The following is a 17,044-nucleotide window of genomic DNA, read 5'->3' as shown; positions in this document are numbered from 1 at the left end:
ATGATTTTCCGGAAATGCTTATAATAGAAAAGTTTTCCGTTATAAGCATTTTCGGAAAAAGCGCGTCTACATTGGCAGGATGCTTTTCCGGAAATGCACTTTTTGCAGAAAAGCGTCCGTGGCCAATCTAGACGCGCTTTTCCGCAAAAAAGCCCCGATCGTCATTTTTGCCATCGGGGCTTTTTTGCGGAAAAGAAATCTCTGCTGTCTACACTGGGCCTTTTCTGGAACAGTTTTCCGGAAAAGGACTTTTGCCCGAACGGGAGCAGCATAGTTTTTCCGGAAAAGCACTGATGATTTTACAGTAGATTGTCAGTGCTTTTCCGGAAATTCAAGGGGCCAATGCAGACAGCTGGCAAGTTATTCCGGAAAAGCGGCTGATTTTCCGGAATAAGTGGCCAGTGTAGACACAGCCTGGTGTCTGTTTGATAATTGGCTTTAATATGTACGTTTCTGAGTGTGAAGGTGTTAGCCCGGGGTTCAGCCATTCTGATTTTAGGTTCGCTAATGAAAAGTTCAAAGTTGGCTTTGTGCAATAATCTTTGATTTAGACCTACTTTAAAACACAAGGGCTACTTTTTTCTGATGCTTGCTTCCAAAAAAAAGGCACTTTCCTGGCAGCCCAACCCCCCTACGGAGCTCTGCTCGCGGCCCACGAAAGCTCATCACCAAATAACCCACCTTGTTGGTCTGTAAAGTGCTGCATCGTCCTGTCCTTTGCTTCCCCTAGACCAGACTAACAGGGCTGCGTCTGTCAGGATACTTGTTACTTAATTGCCTTTTCCCTCCGGGCTATTGCCCTATATTCATCCCTCCAAGGAATGAACAGGCCGTCCTAGCCTCAGCCCACAGGGCCCCCGGCTCTGAACACCCCTGGAGCATGGGCCGCAGGAGCCCACTTAACTCGCCGGCCACGGCGATGGGGCAGCTGGATTCCCGCGCCCTGGCCTGGCTCTGGGCCCTGCCACCTGTGCTTGTGTTTCCATAGCAACCCATGCCCCCCATGCCCAGCAGGGTCGGGCTGGGGGGCTGGAGGGGCGACCCCGCCCTGCTCTGGAGTGACGGCGAGAACGAGCCAGGGTGCGTATCTCGACTTTATGGGGTCAGCCGCACATCGACGGGGGGCGGGAGTCCCAAGGGCGGCCGGGGCGCCTGGGCATGGTGGGAACTGGGGGGGCTGGTTGGGCTGGGGGGGCACAAGGGGCCTGCAATGGCTTCCGGGCCGTCTACGGACCATACAGAGAGCCCAGGGCTGGGCAGGGTCCTTGGGGGAGTCTCCCCCCCCAATCCGGGGCTGCCCTCTCAGCCCCCCAGGGCCAGGGTCCCCAGCAGCAGCAGCAGCAGCAGGGTGGGTGGGGGCGGGCGGGGGCCGGCGCTGGTGCTGGTGCTGGTGGTCGTAGGCGCCGGCCCCGGCTCGCGGTTGCAGAGGGGCTTTCCGCAGCAGGATGACGTCTCGATGTGCAGGGTCATCCAGGAGTCGCTGATAGTCAGGGACGCGCAGCCCCCGGCCTGGCAGGAGCGGAGGTAGATGGGCACCGCAAAGTCCCCTAGAGCGCGGAGACAGGGGTCAGGGGGCGGCCAGACCCGCCCGGCCCGGGCACAGCCGCCTCCCGGCACCCTGTGTGCGCCCGCCGGCCAGCCCGCCCCTCGGATAGCCTCCGTCCGTCCGACTGTCCAGCCAGCCCGCCCCTCGGACGCCCTCCATCCGTCCATCTGTCCAGCCAGCCCGCCCCTCGGACGCCCTCCATCCGTCCGACTGTCCAGCCCACCCCTCGGACAGCCTCCGTCCGTCCATCTGTCCAGCCAGCCCGCCCCTCGGACGCCCTCCATCTGTCCGACTGTCCAGCCCACCCCTCGGAGACCCTCCGTCCGTCCGACTGTCCAGCCAGCCCGCCCCTCGGACGCCCTCCGTCTGTCCGACTGTCCAGCCAGCCCGCCCCTCGGACGCCCTCCATCCGTCCGACTGTCCAGCCCACCCCTCGGACAGCCTCCGTCCGTCCATCTGTCCAGCCAGCCCGCCCCTCGGACGCCCTCCATCTGTCCGACTGTCCAGCCCACCCCTCGGAGACCCTCCGTCCGTCCGACTGTCCAGCCCGCCCCTCGGAGACCCTCCGTCCGTCCGACTGTCCAGCCAGCCCACCCCTCGGACGCCCTCCGTCCGTCCGACTGTCCAGCCAGCCCACCCCTCGGACGCCCTCCGTCCGTCCGACTGTCCAGCCCGCCCCTCGGACGCCCTCCATCCGTCCGACTGTCCAGCCCGCCCCTCGGACGCCCTCCATCCGTCCGACTGTCCAGCCCGCCCCTCGGACGCCCTCCATCCGTCCGACTGTCCAGCCCACCCCTCGGACGCCCTCCGTCCGTCCGACTGTCCAGCCCGCCCCTCGGACGCCCTCCATCCGTCCGACTGTCCAGCCCACCCCTCGGACGCCCTCCGTCCGTCCGACTGTCCAGCCCACCCCTCGGACGCCCTCCATCCGTCCGTCTGTCCAGCCCACCCCTCGGACGCCCTCCGTCCGTCCATCTGTCCAGCCAGCCCACCCCTCGGACGCCCTCCATCCGTCCGTCTGTCCAGCCCGCCCCTCGGACGCCCTCCGTCCATCCGACTGTCCAGCCAGCCCACCCCTCGGACGCCCTCTGTCCGTCCATCTGTCCAGCCCGCCCCTCGGAGACCCTCCATCTGTCCAACTGTCCAGCCCACCCCTCGGAGACCCTCCATCCGTCTGACTGTCCAGCCCACCCCTCAGAGACCCTCCGTCCGTCTGACTGTCCAGCCCACCCCTCGGAGACCCTCCGTCCGTCCGACTGTCCAGCCCGCCCCTCGCAGACCCTCCATCCGTCTGACTGTCCAGCCCACCCCTCGGAGACCCTCTGTCCGTCCGACTGTCCAGCCCACCCCTCGGACAGCCTCCATCCGTCCGACTGTCCAGCCCGCCCCTCGGACAGCCTCCGTCCGTCCGACTGTCCAGCCCACCCCTCGGACAGCCTCCATCCGTCCGACTGTCCAGCCCACCCCTCGGAGACCCTCCATCCGTCCGACTGTCCAGCCCGCCCATCGGAGACCCTCCATCCGTCCGACTGTCCAGCCCGCCCATTCGTAGACCCTCCATCCGTCCGACTGTCCAGCCCACCCCTCGGACAGCCTCCGTCCGTCCGACTGTCCAGCCAGCCCCTCGGACGCCCTCCATCCGTCTGACTGTCCAACCCACCCCTCGGACGCCCTCCATCCATCCGACTGTCCAGCCCACCCCTCGGACAGCCTCCATCCGTCCGACTGTCCAGCCCGCCCCTCGGAGACCCTCCATCCGTCCGACTGTCCTGCCCACCCCTCGGAGACCCTCCCTTCGTCCGACTGTCCAGCCCGCCCCTGGGAGACCCTCCATCCGTCCGACTGTCCAGCCCACCCCTCGGACAGCCTCCGTCCGTCCGACTGTCCAGCCAGCCCCTCGGACGCCCTCCATCCGTCCGACTGTCCAGCCCACCCCTCGGACGCCCTCCATCCGTCCGACTGTCCAGCCCACCCCTCGGACGCCCTCCATCCGTCCGACTGTCCAGCCCACCCCTCGGACAGCCTCCATCCGTCTGTCCAGCCAGCCCACCCCTCGGATGCCCAACGTCCGTCCGACTGTCCAGCCCGCCCCTCGGAGACCCTCCATCCGTCCGACTGTCCAGCCCGCCCCTCGGAGACCCTCCATCCGTCCGACTGTCCAGCCCACCCCTCGGACAGCCTCCGTCCGTCCGACTGTCCAGCCAGCCCCTCGGACGCCCTCCATCCGTCCGACTGTCCAGCCCGCCCCTCGGACGCCCTCCATCCGTCCGACTGTCCAGCCCGCCCCTCGGACGCCCTCCATCCGTCCGACTGTCCAGCCCGCCCCTCGGACGCCCTCCATCCGTCCGACTGTCCAGCCCACCCCTCGGACGCCCTCCATCCGTCCGACTGTCCAGCCCACCCCTTGGACGCCTTCCATCCGTCCGACTGTCCAGCCCACCCCTCGGACGCCTTCCATCCGTCCGACTGTCCAGCCCGCCCCTCGGAGACCCTCCATCCGTCCGACTGTCCAGCCCACCCCTCGGACAGCCTCCGTCCGTCCGACTGTCCAGCCAGCCCCTCGGACGCCCTCCATCCGTCCGACTGTCCAGCCCACCCCTCGGACGCCCTCCATCCGTCCGACTGTCCAGCCCACCCCTCGGACGCCCTCCATCCGTCCGACTGTCCAGCCCACCCCTCGGACGCCCTCCATCCGTCCGACTGTCCAGCCCACCCCTTGGACGCCTTCCATCCGTCCGACTGTCCAGCCCACCCCTCGGACGCCCTCCGTCCGTCCGACTGTCCAGCCAGCCCACCCCTCGGACAGCCTCCATCCATCCGACTGTCCAGCCAGCCCACCCCTCGGACAGCCTCCATCCGTCCGACTGTCCAGCCCACCCCTCGGACGCCCTCCATCCGTCCGACTGTCCAGCCCACCCCTCGGACGCCCTCCGTCCGTCCGACTGTCCAGCCAGCCCACCCCTCGGACAGCCTCCATCCGTCCGACTGTCCAGCCCACCCCTCGGACGCCCTCCATCCGTCCGACTGTCCAGCCCACCCCTCGGACAGCCTCCGTCCATCCGACTGTCCAGCCCGCCCCTCGGACGCCCTCCGTCCGTCCGACTGTCCAGCCAGCCCACCCCTCGGACAGCCTCCATCCGTCCAACTGTCCAGCCCACCCCTCGGACGCCCTCCATCCATCCGACTGTCCAGCCCGCCCCTCGGACGCCCTCCGTCCGTCCGACTGTCCAGCCCACCCCTCAGACGCCCTCCGTCCGTCCGACTGTCCAGCCCACCCCTCGGACGCCCTCCGTCCGTCCATCTGTCCAGCCAGCCCACCCCTCGGACGCCCTCCATCCGTCCATCTGTCCAGCCAGCGCACCCCTCGGATGCCCTCCGTCTGTCCATCTGTCCAGCCAGCCCACCACTCGGACAGCCTCAGTCCATCTGTCCAGCCAGCCCACCCCTCGGATACCCTCCGTCCGGCCAGCCCACCCCTTGGACACCCTCCATCCGTCTGTTCAGCCAGCCCACCCCTCGGACACCCTCCGTCCGTCTGTCCAGCCAGCCCACCCCTCGGACAGCCTCCGTCCGTCCATCTGTCCAGCCAGCCCACCCCTCGGACGCCCTCCATCCATCCGACTGTCCAGCCCACCCCTTGGACAGCCTCAGTCCATCTGTCCAGCCAGCCCACCCCTCGGACAGCCTCCGTCCGTCTGTCCAGCCAGCCCACCCCTCGGACACCCTCCGTCCGTCCATCTGTCCAGCCAGCCCACCCCTCGGACGCCCTCCGTCCGTCTGTCTGTCCAGCCAGCCCACCCCTCGGACAGCCTCTGTCCATGCATCTGTCCAGCCAGCCCACCCCTCGGATGCCCTCCGGCCAGCCCACCTCTCGGACAGCCTCTGTCCATCTGTCCCTCATCAGGCCTTCATCCATCCCTGTTCACACCCCTCCAGCTGCCCGTCCGTCCATCCCCATCCACGCCCCTCTACTCGTCTGTCCATCCCTGTGTACACCGTTCCACCCATCCCTCCGTCCGTCCGTCCGTCCGTTCGTCCAACCAGGGGTGGGTATAGGGCAGGGCGAATGGGGTGGCCGCCCCGGGCCCCGTGCTTCAGAAAGCCCCACGCATGCGCCGTGGCAAAGGGGGCCCCGCGGAATTATGCTGCCCGGAGCCCCGCAAAACAGTCATCTGCCCCTGCGTCCATCCATCCATCCTACCATCCCCACATACACCCCTCCAGCCACCCTTCCACCCACCCCCATATCCCCCTCTCCCCTAGACAGCCCCCGCCAGCCGTGTGGCCCACCCCATCCCTACGCGCCTCCCGTCTGCCCTCCCCGGGCCTAGGCCAGGATGCAGAAACCCAAAGGTTCCTCGAAGGCCAAACGCTCCCATTTTGGATGTTTCTGAAATCGTCGGTTCCGCCCTGGATTTCTCATTTCACACCCCAGAACAATAAGTCCCCTCGCGGACACGCCCCCCCGCCCCAGCCGCGTGACAGCGGGCCAGGGCTCTCGGCTGTGCGGCCTAGCAGTCAGCGCTTGCTGCGTGAACGTTCGGGGCTTCCCCGTCTGTGAGTCACCTGCGAGGCGTGTGCCGAGCCGGAGCCGGGCCAGAGGGGGCGTGTCCTGCCCTGGGCTGTGAGGGCGGGGCAGCCACCAGCCCCTCCCACCGTAATTCCTGCGTCCAATGGGCACTGGGAGAGACGCTGACGGACAGCCCCCGCGAGTGACAGCGCAGCGAGTGGGTCCCGGACCGACTCTGCCTGCAGAGCGCGCTCACGCCGGACCCCCGAAGACGCGGCTGCCGCAGGGCGCAGACGCCTCGAACTCGCCCCTCTGCCAGCACCGACCCACAGCACCGCTCGCGCTCCCTGGTGCCGCGGGGGACAGTCGCTCCCGGCTTGGGGGGGCGGCCCGGGGGGGTCCCGCACAGCTGGCGGTGTCGGCAGGAGGCCGGGGGAGCCGGGGGACACGGGGCCCTGTGCAGTCTGACCTGGCTCATGCACGTGCGGCTGCCTTTGTGGGTGCAATTACGTTCCGCCTGGCCCTGCCACCGCCGCCTGAGCCCTCAGGTCCCCACCACCGAGCCAGCCAGCGCCCCCTCGAGGGGAAAGGCCCCGGCCCCTTTTCCTGCCCCACTGAGCCAGCCCTCGCCCTGGGTGCCCCATCCCCGGAGCCTACTGTGCCCGGCGGCTCCCGACGGCCCCTCCTACCGATGGTGGCCGTGGCCGTCCCGTTGAAGCAGCTCGGGGAGTCGTAGTAGCAGCGGGTCTGCTGGGCGCTGTCCGGGGAGCAGCTCTCCGGGGTGGTCCCGATACAGCTGTAGCAGAGGAGGCTGGTGGAGCTGTTGGTGGGGGGGGGCGCTGTGGGCAGGGGGGGAAGTGGTGAGGATCCAGCCCCCCTTGATCTGGATTCAGGGGAACGGCGGGGGGGGAGGCCCACGATCAGAGCTGAGACCCAGAGACTCAGTTCACACAGAGCCCCCCGAAGAGCTGGGATCAGGGCTGGCACTCCAGGCCCCATGCCCCATTCCTTCTCCCCCCAGGCCAGGGGGCGGTTGTACCTGTGGGGAAGGCCGGCAGGTGGCTGTTGTTCTGATACAGGTTGTTACAGAGGCTGGTGTTGCAGAACCGGGCGTGGCTGTAGCTGGGGAGATTCAGCCCGTAGGTCTTGGAGGTGAAGTCCCGGAAGTCCCCCATGTGGCAGCCCTTCTTCAGCACCACCACCATCCTCTGGTCACCTGCGGAGAGCGACCCTGAGGCAGGGAGTTCCACAGGCCCTCGCTGGCTCACGCCCACCAGCCCAGCCACCCCTCCCCCTTCCAAGTTACATCCACCAGCCCAGCCACCGTGACACCCCATCCCCACCCTGCCCACACCCCCAAGGGCCCAGCCATCCAGACACCTCCGGCCCCTCCTGCTCACACCCACCCTGAGACCCCACCCCCCCACCTCTGGATCTGAGCTACACCCCGAATCAGTGGCCCAGGAGCCCCCAACACCCTCCCCAGGCCTGTCCCTTGGGGAGCAGCGTGGTCTCAGGGGGCCCCGATCTGCGGGCACCATTACCGAGGCTCAGCGCAGTCACCCCCTCGGCACAGACGTTCTGCGCTGGCCCGCACGTCACCACGGGCACCTGGCCCAGGGAGATTTCATTCGTGAAGGAGCCCCTGTAGCTGTAGCACTGCAGCCCGACGGCCACTGGGAGAGAGGAGATGGGAGAGGAGGGCACAGAGCCCGGGAGTCATTCCCCCCCCCAGCTCTAACCACTAGACCCCTCTCCATTGCCAGAACCTGGGAGAGAACCCAGGAGTCGTGGTGCCCAGACCCCCCCCTCCCCGCCTCGCTCTAACCATTAGCCCCCACTCCCTTCCCACAGTCAGAGAGAAAACCCAGGGGTTCTGGCGCCCAGGCCCCTCTTCTCTAACCACTAGCCCCCACTCCTGTCCCAGAGCCAAGGAGACAACCCAGGGGTCCTGGCTCTCAGCCTCCCAACCTGCTCTAACCACTAGACTCCACTCCCCTTCCCAAGTGAGTACCTTGGAGCAGCAGGGCTGAGAGCAGGCAGCACAGCGCCCCCTTCAGGACCTGCCTGGAGTCAGGGGGGAGCATTTTCTTGCAGGCTCCGGTGTGCTGCAGAGCGAGGGGCAACACTGGCTCAGGCATCTGAGAGGTGACCAAGGACCCAGAGGCCTCCTGCTCTTACCCACTAGGGCTCACTGCCCTCCCCCTGCTGGGGTACAGCCCAGAGTCCTGGCTCCTAGCCCCTTCCCCCGACACTGTCCCATGCAGCACGTCCCCTCTGTGACAGCAGTGCCCTCTGGGGGGTGGTCCGGTCCAGGGGGGTGGCGGGGTGCTGGTCCAAGTAGGGGAGTCCCAGTCCAAGTGGGAGGGTCCCGGTTTAAGAGGGGACAGCCCAGTCCAAGTGTAGGGGGGTCCCTGTGATCTGAGTCCCGCTGAGGTGGCTTGGGGGTTGGTAACTATTAACCGATATCCATTCCCCTGCGCACCGTTACCCTGCGGAACTCACTGCTACTGGAGCTGGCTGAGGACCCGCTTGGGCAGCAGAGTCTGTCGTACCCAGGGGAAAATCCAGAGTTCCTGGGGGTAACCCCCGTGCTCCAGGCTGGGAGCTAAACGCCCCCCCACCCGGGTCAGGAAGGAGCACAGCTCCCGGGGGCAGCTCATTCCACCCCGGCCCGCTCGCCCCTTCCTCTGCAGCCCAGGGGGAGCCCCTGCTGGAACCCAGACCCCAGGCTAGACGGGCTCCTGCTCTGTTCTGGGGAGCCCCGGGCCTGCATCGCCCCATCTCCCCTCTGTGTAAGTGGGGGAATGGTCCCGCTATTGTGGGGAACTTTCCTGGCTTCTATACACCCCGGTGAAATGGACCAGCGACAGGATCTGAGTCCCCGCTCCCACTTCCTTTACCCCACGGCTCCCTGATCCTGAGGGCTCCCCCTCTACTCTCTTGAGTAGCAGAGTCCTCGAAACCCCAACAAGGCTGGGCCCAGGTTTCCTGGGGCTTGATCCCCGACCTTGTCGTCACTAGGGGCGGGAGTCAGGGTGTCCCCACTCCGAGGTGCGCTCCTCACACAGCAGGCTTTCTGGGCCCAGGGATCACTTCATAAGGTTCTAAGCAAATACGATTTTATTAAACAGCAACTGATTAAAGAGAGAAGAATAAGAAAAAATGAGACTGGTTCAATGAGAACACACAGCCCTGCTCTGCAGCACGGGGACATCAAACCAGCAGCCTGCAGAGTGTAAGGACAGTCCACAGTCTCTTCCTTAGAGGCCCCGTAGAGGCCCTGGATGTGCTGCGGGGGGGCTGCAGGCTGGACATGCTTGCTCTGGCAGGACCACACAGCCTCATGCTCTAAGCGGCCAGACCCCTCTCCCAGTCTGGCCTGCTGGGCCTCTTCATAGAATCATAGAATCATAGGACTGGAAGGGACCTCGAGAGGTCATCGAGTCCAGCCCCCCGCCCTCAAGGCAGGACCAAGCTCCATCTACACCATCCCTGACAGATGTCTATCTAACCTGTTCTTAAATATCTCCAGAGAGGGAGATTCCACCACCTCCCTTGGCAATTTATTCCAATATTTGACCACCCTGACAGTTAGGAATTTTTTCCTAATGTCCAATCTAAACCTCCCCTGCTGCACTTTAAGCCCATTACTCCTTGTCCTGTCCTCAGAAACCAAGAGGAACAAATTTTCTCCTTCCTCCTTGTGACACCCTTTTAGATATTTGAAAACCGCTATCATGTCCCCCCTTAATCTTCTTTTTTCCAAACTAAACAAGCCCAGTTCATGAAGCCTGGCTTCATAGGTCATGTTCTCTAGACCTTTAATCATTCTTGTCGCTCTTCTCGGGACCCTTTCCAATTTCTCCACATCTTTCTTGAAATGTGGCGCCCAGAACTGGACACAGTACTCCAGCTGAGGCCTAACTAGTGCAGAGTAGAGCAGCAGAATGACTTCACGAGTTTTGCTTACAACACACCTGTTGGCTGGTGAGATCCCCCTGCCAGAGCCTCTCCCCGGCCTTTGCTGGTCCCAGCTGCTCACCACACCCAGCTGCAGGCTGTGCTGCTTTGCCAGTCTCCAGCTCCTTGTGTTGCTTCTCTGTCCCTTTTGGCTCTCTGAGCACTGCCAGTCTGCTGCTCAACACAGGGTCTGCGCTCCTTGGGCTGTGTGTGCCTGGCTCTGTCACTGCAGGACTGCCCCTCGGCACAGCTTGCACTCCTTGGGCTGTGTGTGCCTGGCTCTGTCACTGCAGGACTGCCCCTCGGCACAGCTTGTACTCCTTGGGCTGTGTGTGCCTGGCTCTGTCACTGCAGGACTGCCCCTCGGCACAGCTTGCACTCCTTGGGCTGTGTGTGCCTGGCTCTGTCACTGCAGGACTGCCCCTCGGCACAGCTTGCACTCCTTGGGCTGTGTGTGCCTGGCTCTGTCGCTGCAGGACTGCCCCTCAGCACAGCTTCCACTCCTTGGGCTGTGTGTGCCTGGCTCTGTCACTGCAGGACTGCCCCTCAGCACAGCTTGCACTCCTGGGGCTGTGTGTGCCTGGCTCTGTCGCTGCAGGACTGCCCCTCAGCACAGCTTGCATTCCTTGGGCTGTGTGTGCCTGGCTCTGTCACTGCAGGACTGCCCCTCAGCACAGCTTGCACTCCTTGGGCTGTGTGTGCCTGGCTCTGTCGCTGCAGGACTGCCCCTCAGCACAGCTTGCACTCCTTGGGCTGTGTGTGCCTGGCTCTGTCGCTGCAGGACTGCCCCTCAGCACAGCTTGCACTCCTTGGGCTGTGTGTGCCTGGCTCTGTCACTGCAGGACTGCCCCTCAGCACAGCTTGCACTCCTTGGGCTGTGTGTGTCTGGCTCTGTCACTGCAGGACTGCCCCTCAGCACAGCTTGCACTCCTTGGGCTGTGTGTGCCTGGCTCTGTCGCTGCAGGACTGCCCCTCGGCACAGCTTGCACTCCTTGGGCCGTGTGTGCCTGGCTCTGTCCCTGCAGGACTGCCCCTCGGCACAGCTTGCACTCCTTGGGCCGTGTGTGCCTGGCCCTGTCGCTGCAGGACTGCCCCTCAGCACAGCTTCCACTCCTTGGGCTGTGTGTGCCTGGCTCTGTCACTGCAGGACTGCCCCTCAGCACAGCTTGCACTCCTTGGGCTGTGTGTGCCTGGCTCTGTCGCTGCAGGACTGCCCCTCCGCACAGCTTGCACTCCTTGGGCTGTGTGTGCCTGGCTCTGTCGCTGGAGGACTGCCCCTCAGCACAGCTTGCACTCCTTGGGCCGTGTGTGCCTGGCTCTGTCACTAAAGGACTGCCTCTCCACACAGCTTGCTCCTCTTACCTGTCTCTCAGTTCTCTCCTTGCTCAGACAGACCCAGAACAATCCCAGCTCACAGGGAAGACGGGGCCCGGCCTCTCACTTTTCTCTCTGGCCTGTCCAACCTGTCAATCAGGCCGAGCTGGTGTTAGCTGCTTTCCATTGTCTCTGGGGACTGCCAGTCTCAGGGCCCTGATTTCTCACGGACCCTTCCCCTTTTGACACTGGGAGCTGGAGAATCAAAAACTCCCACTGAGTTTTAGTGAGGGGCTAACAGTCCCCTTACACCCGGGAGACAGTCCAGAGCCGCCACACACGAACCGGGACAGAAAAACCCACCATCCTGGCTCCCAGCCTGCGGCTCTAACCACTAGACACCACTCTCCTCGTTCCCCCTGGTGCTGAATTGATACCTCCTGCCCCACCCAGTGCTCGGCAGGAGGAGACAGGGGCAGGGGCTGCGGCCCCAGGGTCGGGAAAGCGACAGGGTCGAGTGGGAACTGCCCCAGACACACTGAGCCGGGGAAGGGCGGGTGCGGGCCCTGGGCTACCCGGGTGCGCGGGGAGGGGGGGGAGGGAGGCGGGAGGCCCCCAGGACTGCGGTAGAGCACAGTGGAGCTGGAGGGGGGGCGGCAGCCAGGGCGGGGACCAGGGGTCTCTAGAGGCTGGAAGGTCCCAGGCAAAGGTCCAGCCCGGAGGGGATTAGCTCCGGGATCTGCCAGGCTCCCCAGCTGAGTTCCCAGCCCAAGCCCCCTAACCCAGGAAGTGTGGGGCGCCCCACAGAGCCCTGCAGCCCACGCAGGCCCCCACCAGCCCTGGGGGGAGCAGAGGAGCCTGTGGGAGCCTGTCCCTGGGGCATCGCCTGGCATTTCCTGCACCCTCCTCCCTGTACCCCTCTGCTCAGGGGAGGACGGAGCCGGGGGGTCTGGGCCGGCAGGAGCAGCGGGTACCTGGGTGGGGCTCGGGGATCTCTGGCGCCCAAGGCTCCTCCGCGATCAGCTGCGATCCCTCTGCCCCAGGCCAGGAACCACGTGACCGGCAGGATATTTCCCAAGAACAGCCCTTCCCTGGGACAAACAACCCGCCCTGCACAGCCCTGGGCGCTGGGCCCCTCCCCTGCCACCCCCTGGGAGCCTGTGACGTAGTGGGGGGTGCGGTTACATTCCCTGTGTGTGTGTGTGTGTGTGTGTGTGTGTGTGTCTCTGTGTTTGTGTGCACCTCAGTCCCTCCCCCCCCCCCTTTTGCAGCTGTCTCTGCATGAGGGGAGAGGCCAGGCCGGACTCCCTGGGGAAGTGTGTCAGTGTCTCCCCTCCTGGGGCCGGGTGACCCCAGACATGGGGTCTGGGAGCAGGACAAGGCAGCAGGCGGAGCTGCCTGGGGCCGGGCGGGGGGTGAGTCTTGGCTGGGCTGGGAACGTTTTAAATTTAGACCGAGGAGGGGAGTGACGCCCCTTCCCCCCAAGAGGACTGAGGCTCTGCCCTGGCCCCTGTGCGCACATCACTCCTGTGCCGCGCCGTGTCTCTGAGAAGTGATCAAACCTTTTATTCGCCTGGCTGGCGGAGTCACATCTGGCTGCAAACGGGGCTGCAGGGTCGGGGGGTCCCGACGCACCGTCTCACTGGTGTCAGCGGTGGGATGGACCGCACCCATGGATGGCGCTTCCAGCAGCGAGTGAGGGGGGCAGGAGAGGGAAGGGGCTTGCAAGAGCCAGGCGCTGGAGGCGGGGAGAAGCGATTCCTGGGAGTCGTGGGGCACTGCAGCATGGGCCAGTGAGTCCGCCCCGGGGAGCGGCGGGGAGATGAAGGCAGACATTGTCGGGCTGTGCAGGGAGAGGGGACTGCCCAAGACGGGGGCAAGCTGCCTTGAGGCGCCGGCCCATTGTAGAGGAGCCTTTCGAGAAGGCAGCAATAGATCTCGTGGGCCCTTCAGCCGGACGGGGAAGAAATACGTCCTGGTAGCGGTGGATTTCGCGACCCACCACCCCAGGCCGTGGCTCTGCCCCCTATCGAGGCGGACACGGTGGCAGACCGTGGACTTCCCCCAGGAGTCCTCACGGACCAAGGGTCCAACTTCATGTCGGCCCTGCTCCGGTGCTTGTGGGGAAGTGCAGGGTCCAGCACCCCTGGGCCTCGGCGTATCACCCCCAGACCAACGGGCTGGTGGGGAGGTTCAATGGGACTCTGAAGCAGATGCTACGGACCTTTATGCACCAGCACCCGCAGGACTGGGACAAGTCCCTACCCACCTGCTGTTCGCATACAGGGAGGTTCCCAGGAGTCCACGGGGTTCTCGCCGTTCGAGCTGATGTCCTGGAGGAGGAGGAGGGGCCCCCTGGGCTTGCGGAGAGACGAGTGGGAGGGGGAGGTCTCCCCGGAGGGTGAGCCGGTCGTGGAATACGTCCTGGCTTTCCGGGAAAGACTCGCTGAGCTCATGGGCCTGGCAGAGAGAACCTGAGCAGGGCCCAGGGGAAGCGGAAGGTCTGGTACGACCACAATGCCCGGGCCTGCGCCTACGCTACCGGGGACCAGGTGACGGTTCTAATCCCCGTGCGGAAGAACAAGCTGCAGGCGGCCTGGGACGGCCCCTGCAAGGTCGTTAAGCAGCTGAACGAGGTGAACTGACGTGTCGGCTGGACAAAGCCCTGGCTGAGTTGGGGTTCCGGCCGCCCGGCCAGCGGGTGAGTCACGTGAACATGATGAAGCCGTACTGGGGCCGGGAGCACTCGGTGCTGGCCCTGGGCGGAGCAGGGGGAGGATCCCCTGGTGGGGCTGTTCTCTGGGGGTCTGTCTACACTACCCTCCTAATCCGAACTAGGAGGGTAATGTAGGCATACCGCACTTGCAAATGAAGCCCGGGATTTGAATTTCCCGGGCTTCATTTGCATGAAGCCGGCCGGCGCCATTTTTAAATGGCTACACGCGGCACGGAGTAGCTAGTTCGGATTAGGAGGGTAGTGTAGACAGACCCTGGGGCAGAGACAGACTCTTCGCTGGAGTCAATTTCCCTCTCGGCCCAGCTCACCCCGCCCAGCAGGCCGAGATCCGGGGGTGCCAAGCTCCCGCCAGCAGCTGTTCTCTGACAGGCCTGGTCTCACCCACCTGGCTGCCCACCGGGTAGAGACGGGCACCCCCCCCTCCCCCCCGGTGCGTGGATCCCCGTTCAGCGTCAAGGGGAAGACAGCCCAGGACCTGCAGAGAGAGGTCTGGGACATGCCATCCCATCTGGCAGGGCAGGAGGTTGGGGGGGTCTCACCTCTACACTTGAACGGGTCGGGGGCCCTGGAGGGTGGGAGCTGGGGGCGAAGGGGGCCAGGATGCAGGGTGTGGAGCCCGGCATGAGAACGCTTTGCTGGAGCGGTTTGGAGGGACACAGCCGCGGGCAGGGGGCTGGGTTTGGTTCGGGGATGGCTCAAGGCAGCGCCCAACGCCGTCCTGGGGGAGCCGGCTGGGGGGATCCTGATGCAGCGGTGCGGAGACCCGCAGGGGGGTCGTAGGAATCACTCAGCTGGGTGCAGGGTCACGAGCAGAGACCCCCCCCCCGGCCCCTGGCACCGCATCCTGCTCTCTGGGTCCCACAGCTCAGTGCGGCTCTTTCCTGGGAATCGCTGCTCCCTCTTCCCTGAGCTCCTGGAGCTGGCTGGCTGTCCCTCCGGCTGGCCCATCTTCCATGCCACTGAGCAGGGGTGGTTCCTTAACCTGCTCACAGCTGGTAGGTAGCACCCTCACTGGCTGCCCCATTGCACCCTGGGACGGTCGCTGTCTCTCACACACGTCCCCCTTGTGCCCCCAGGGAAGCTGGTGGTGCCCGTCTTCGAGTGGAGCTGCCAGGCCCCGCCCTGCGCCATGTCCCCCCTGTGACGGACCAGGCCGGTCTGGGCACAGCTGAAGGCGTCCGCTCAGGGCAAGTTGCTCAAATTCAGGGCTCCGTACAGCCCCAGACTGGAGACCTTCCCAAACAGGCCACAAGCCAGTCACACCGAGCGCTTCAGCTGCCACCTGGCCAGCCAGAAGCCTCCCGAGCAAAAACCCTCGGACTCCCCAGCTCTCTCTGTGCCCCAAACAGCCCCGGGCCTAACGCACAGGTGAGGGGCTCTAGACCCCAATCTCACCTCCCCCGAACGGGTTCTCCTGGTCCCAAGAAACCAGCCACAGGTCGATTTACACTCTCGATCTCACCCACAAGATCCCGCTGCGCCGAACCTTTCACATCTACCATCTAACGGTTTATTATTAAAAGAGAGAACTCTCCCAGTCCTCGACGCAGGCTCTAGCGGAGAAGTTACAGCTGCTGGCTTAACTCTCTGGTGCACATCCTAGGCCAGGATGGGTCCACAGTTTTTTCCAGCTCTTCGATCCCTGCGCTGCCGCCTCTGGGATGAAGGGCTGAGCCGAGCCCCAAGATGGAGGCAGTCCCATGGCATCTTTATACCCCCCCACCACCACTTCTACCAGGCTGGAGACAGTCCCAGGGTCAGGGCCAGGTGTGTCTTTGGCCTCCAGAGGTCCGTTGTTCCTTGGAGCTTAGCATGCCCATGGGCAGTGGCGGGTATAGGGCAGGACGAGCGGGGCAGCGGCCCCGGGCCCTGTGCTCCAAGAAGCCCCGCGCATGCACCGTGTCAAAGGGGGGGGTCACGAAATTGTGCTACCTGGGCCCCGCAAAATCCTCATCTGCCGCTGTCCATGGGCTGAGCATCCTCGTCTATTGCCCAGCCACAGAGAGGTTTCCGGGATTGACACAGAATACAGAGTCGTAATTCCACACCCGGATACTAGACACGTATCTGGACAGCACATACGGAGCCAGGAGAAGGAAAGCTTTCGTTGGACACCTCACACGGCCCCTTTGTGTCAATCTTTGGGGCAACCACCCCCCCATGGGTGCAACAGTGATCGAGCTGCTCCCCTCAAAATCCAGTAACTTGACACCCCCAGCCACCACTTCGGCTCCAGAATCCTCTGCAACAGGCCGGGGGCCCTGGCACAGGCCGCCCATGGCCCCAAAGAGTTCCCCCAACCAAGTCCCCACCAGAGTGCCCGGCTACGACCCCCTGCCATGGACCACAGCCAGGAAAGACCATAAACACCCTGGGCTCATCTCTAGTACCGCGGCTCCACACTCCGAGACGGCCGACTCCGGCACAGAGCTGCCCGGCCCCGAGACGGCCGACTCCGGCACAGAGCTGCCCGGCCCCGAGACGGCTGACTCCGGCACAGAGCTGCCCGGCCCCGAGACGGCCGACTCCGGCACAGAGCTGCCCGACCCCGAGACGGCCGACTCCGGCACAGAGATGCCTGGCCCCGAGACAGCCGACTACGGCACAGAGCTGCCCGGCCCCGAGACGGCCGACTCCGGCACAGAGATGCCCGACCCCGAGACGGCCGACTCCGGCACAGAGATGCCCGGCCCCGAGACGGCCGACTCCGGCACAGAGATGCCCGGCCCCGAGACGGCCGACTTCCACTACAAGGAGCCCGGGCACAAGGGGGACACGCTCTGCAGCACACGCCCCCGCCCCACCGAGCCCGGCAAGAAAAACAGCCACCCTAGATACACCGTCCCCCAACCGTACACCCACAAGAACCCCAATCCCGGGCCCCACGAATCCCAGGTGCCAGGCCTACACATCTGCCCCCTGCTGGTGGTGCTGGGAACAGTGCCCCCCTCACAGCCCGAGGGGGGCAGGCAGC

The 17,044-nt window shown here is 64.9% G+C and overlaps 1 protein-coding gene across 8 annotated transcripts; it reads right to left on the bottom strand.

Moving 5' to 3' along the window:
• Positions 1-653: 653 nt before the first annotated feature.
• On the bottom strand, positions 654-12,461 carry LOC142819683 (ly6/PLAUR domain-containing protein 5-like). Of its 8 annotated transcripts, none has more exons than XM_075908221.1 (8): positions 12,308-12,453; positions 11,382-11,482; positions 9,067-9,193; positions 8,071-8,164; positions 7,601-7,732; positions 7,096-7,272; positions 6,746-6,895; positions 654-1,547 (listed from the first exon to the last, which is right to left on the bottom strand). In XM_075908221.1, the coding sequence occupies exons 4-8, from the start codon at positions 8,141-8,143 to the stop codon at positions 1,303-1,305; spliced, it is 777 nt and encodes a 258-aa protein (XP_075764336.1). In that variant the 5' UTR covers positions 8,144-8,164; positions 9,067-9,193; positions 11,382-11,482; positions 12,308-12,453; the 3' UTR covers positions 654-1,302. The 8 variants fall into 8 exon arrangements, with proteins under 8 accessions (XP_075764336.1, XP_075764338.1, XP_075764334.1 ...); XM_075908223.1 differs by having other exon boundaries at positions 9,067-9,163; XM_075908219.1 differs by lacking the exon at positions 9,067-9,193.
• Between the last annotated feature and the right edge of the window lie 4,583 nt (positions 12,462-17,044).

Source organism: Pelodiscus sinensis, chromosome 24, assembly GCF_049634645.1.
Source record: "Pelodiscus sinensis isolate JC-2024 chromosome 24, ASM4963464v1, whole genome shotgun sequence".
NCBI lineage: Eukaryota > Metazoa > Chordata > Testudines > Trionychidae > Pelodiscus > Pelodiscus sinensis.
This window is presented reverse-complemented; position numbering and strand designations above follow the sequence as displayed.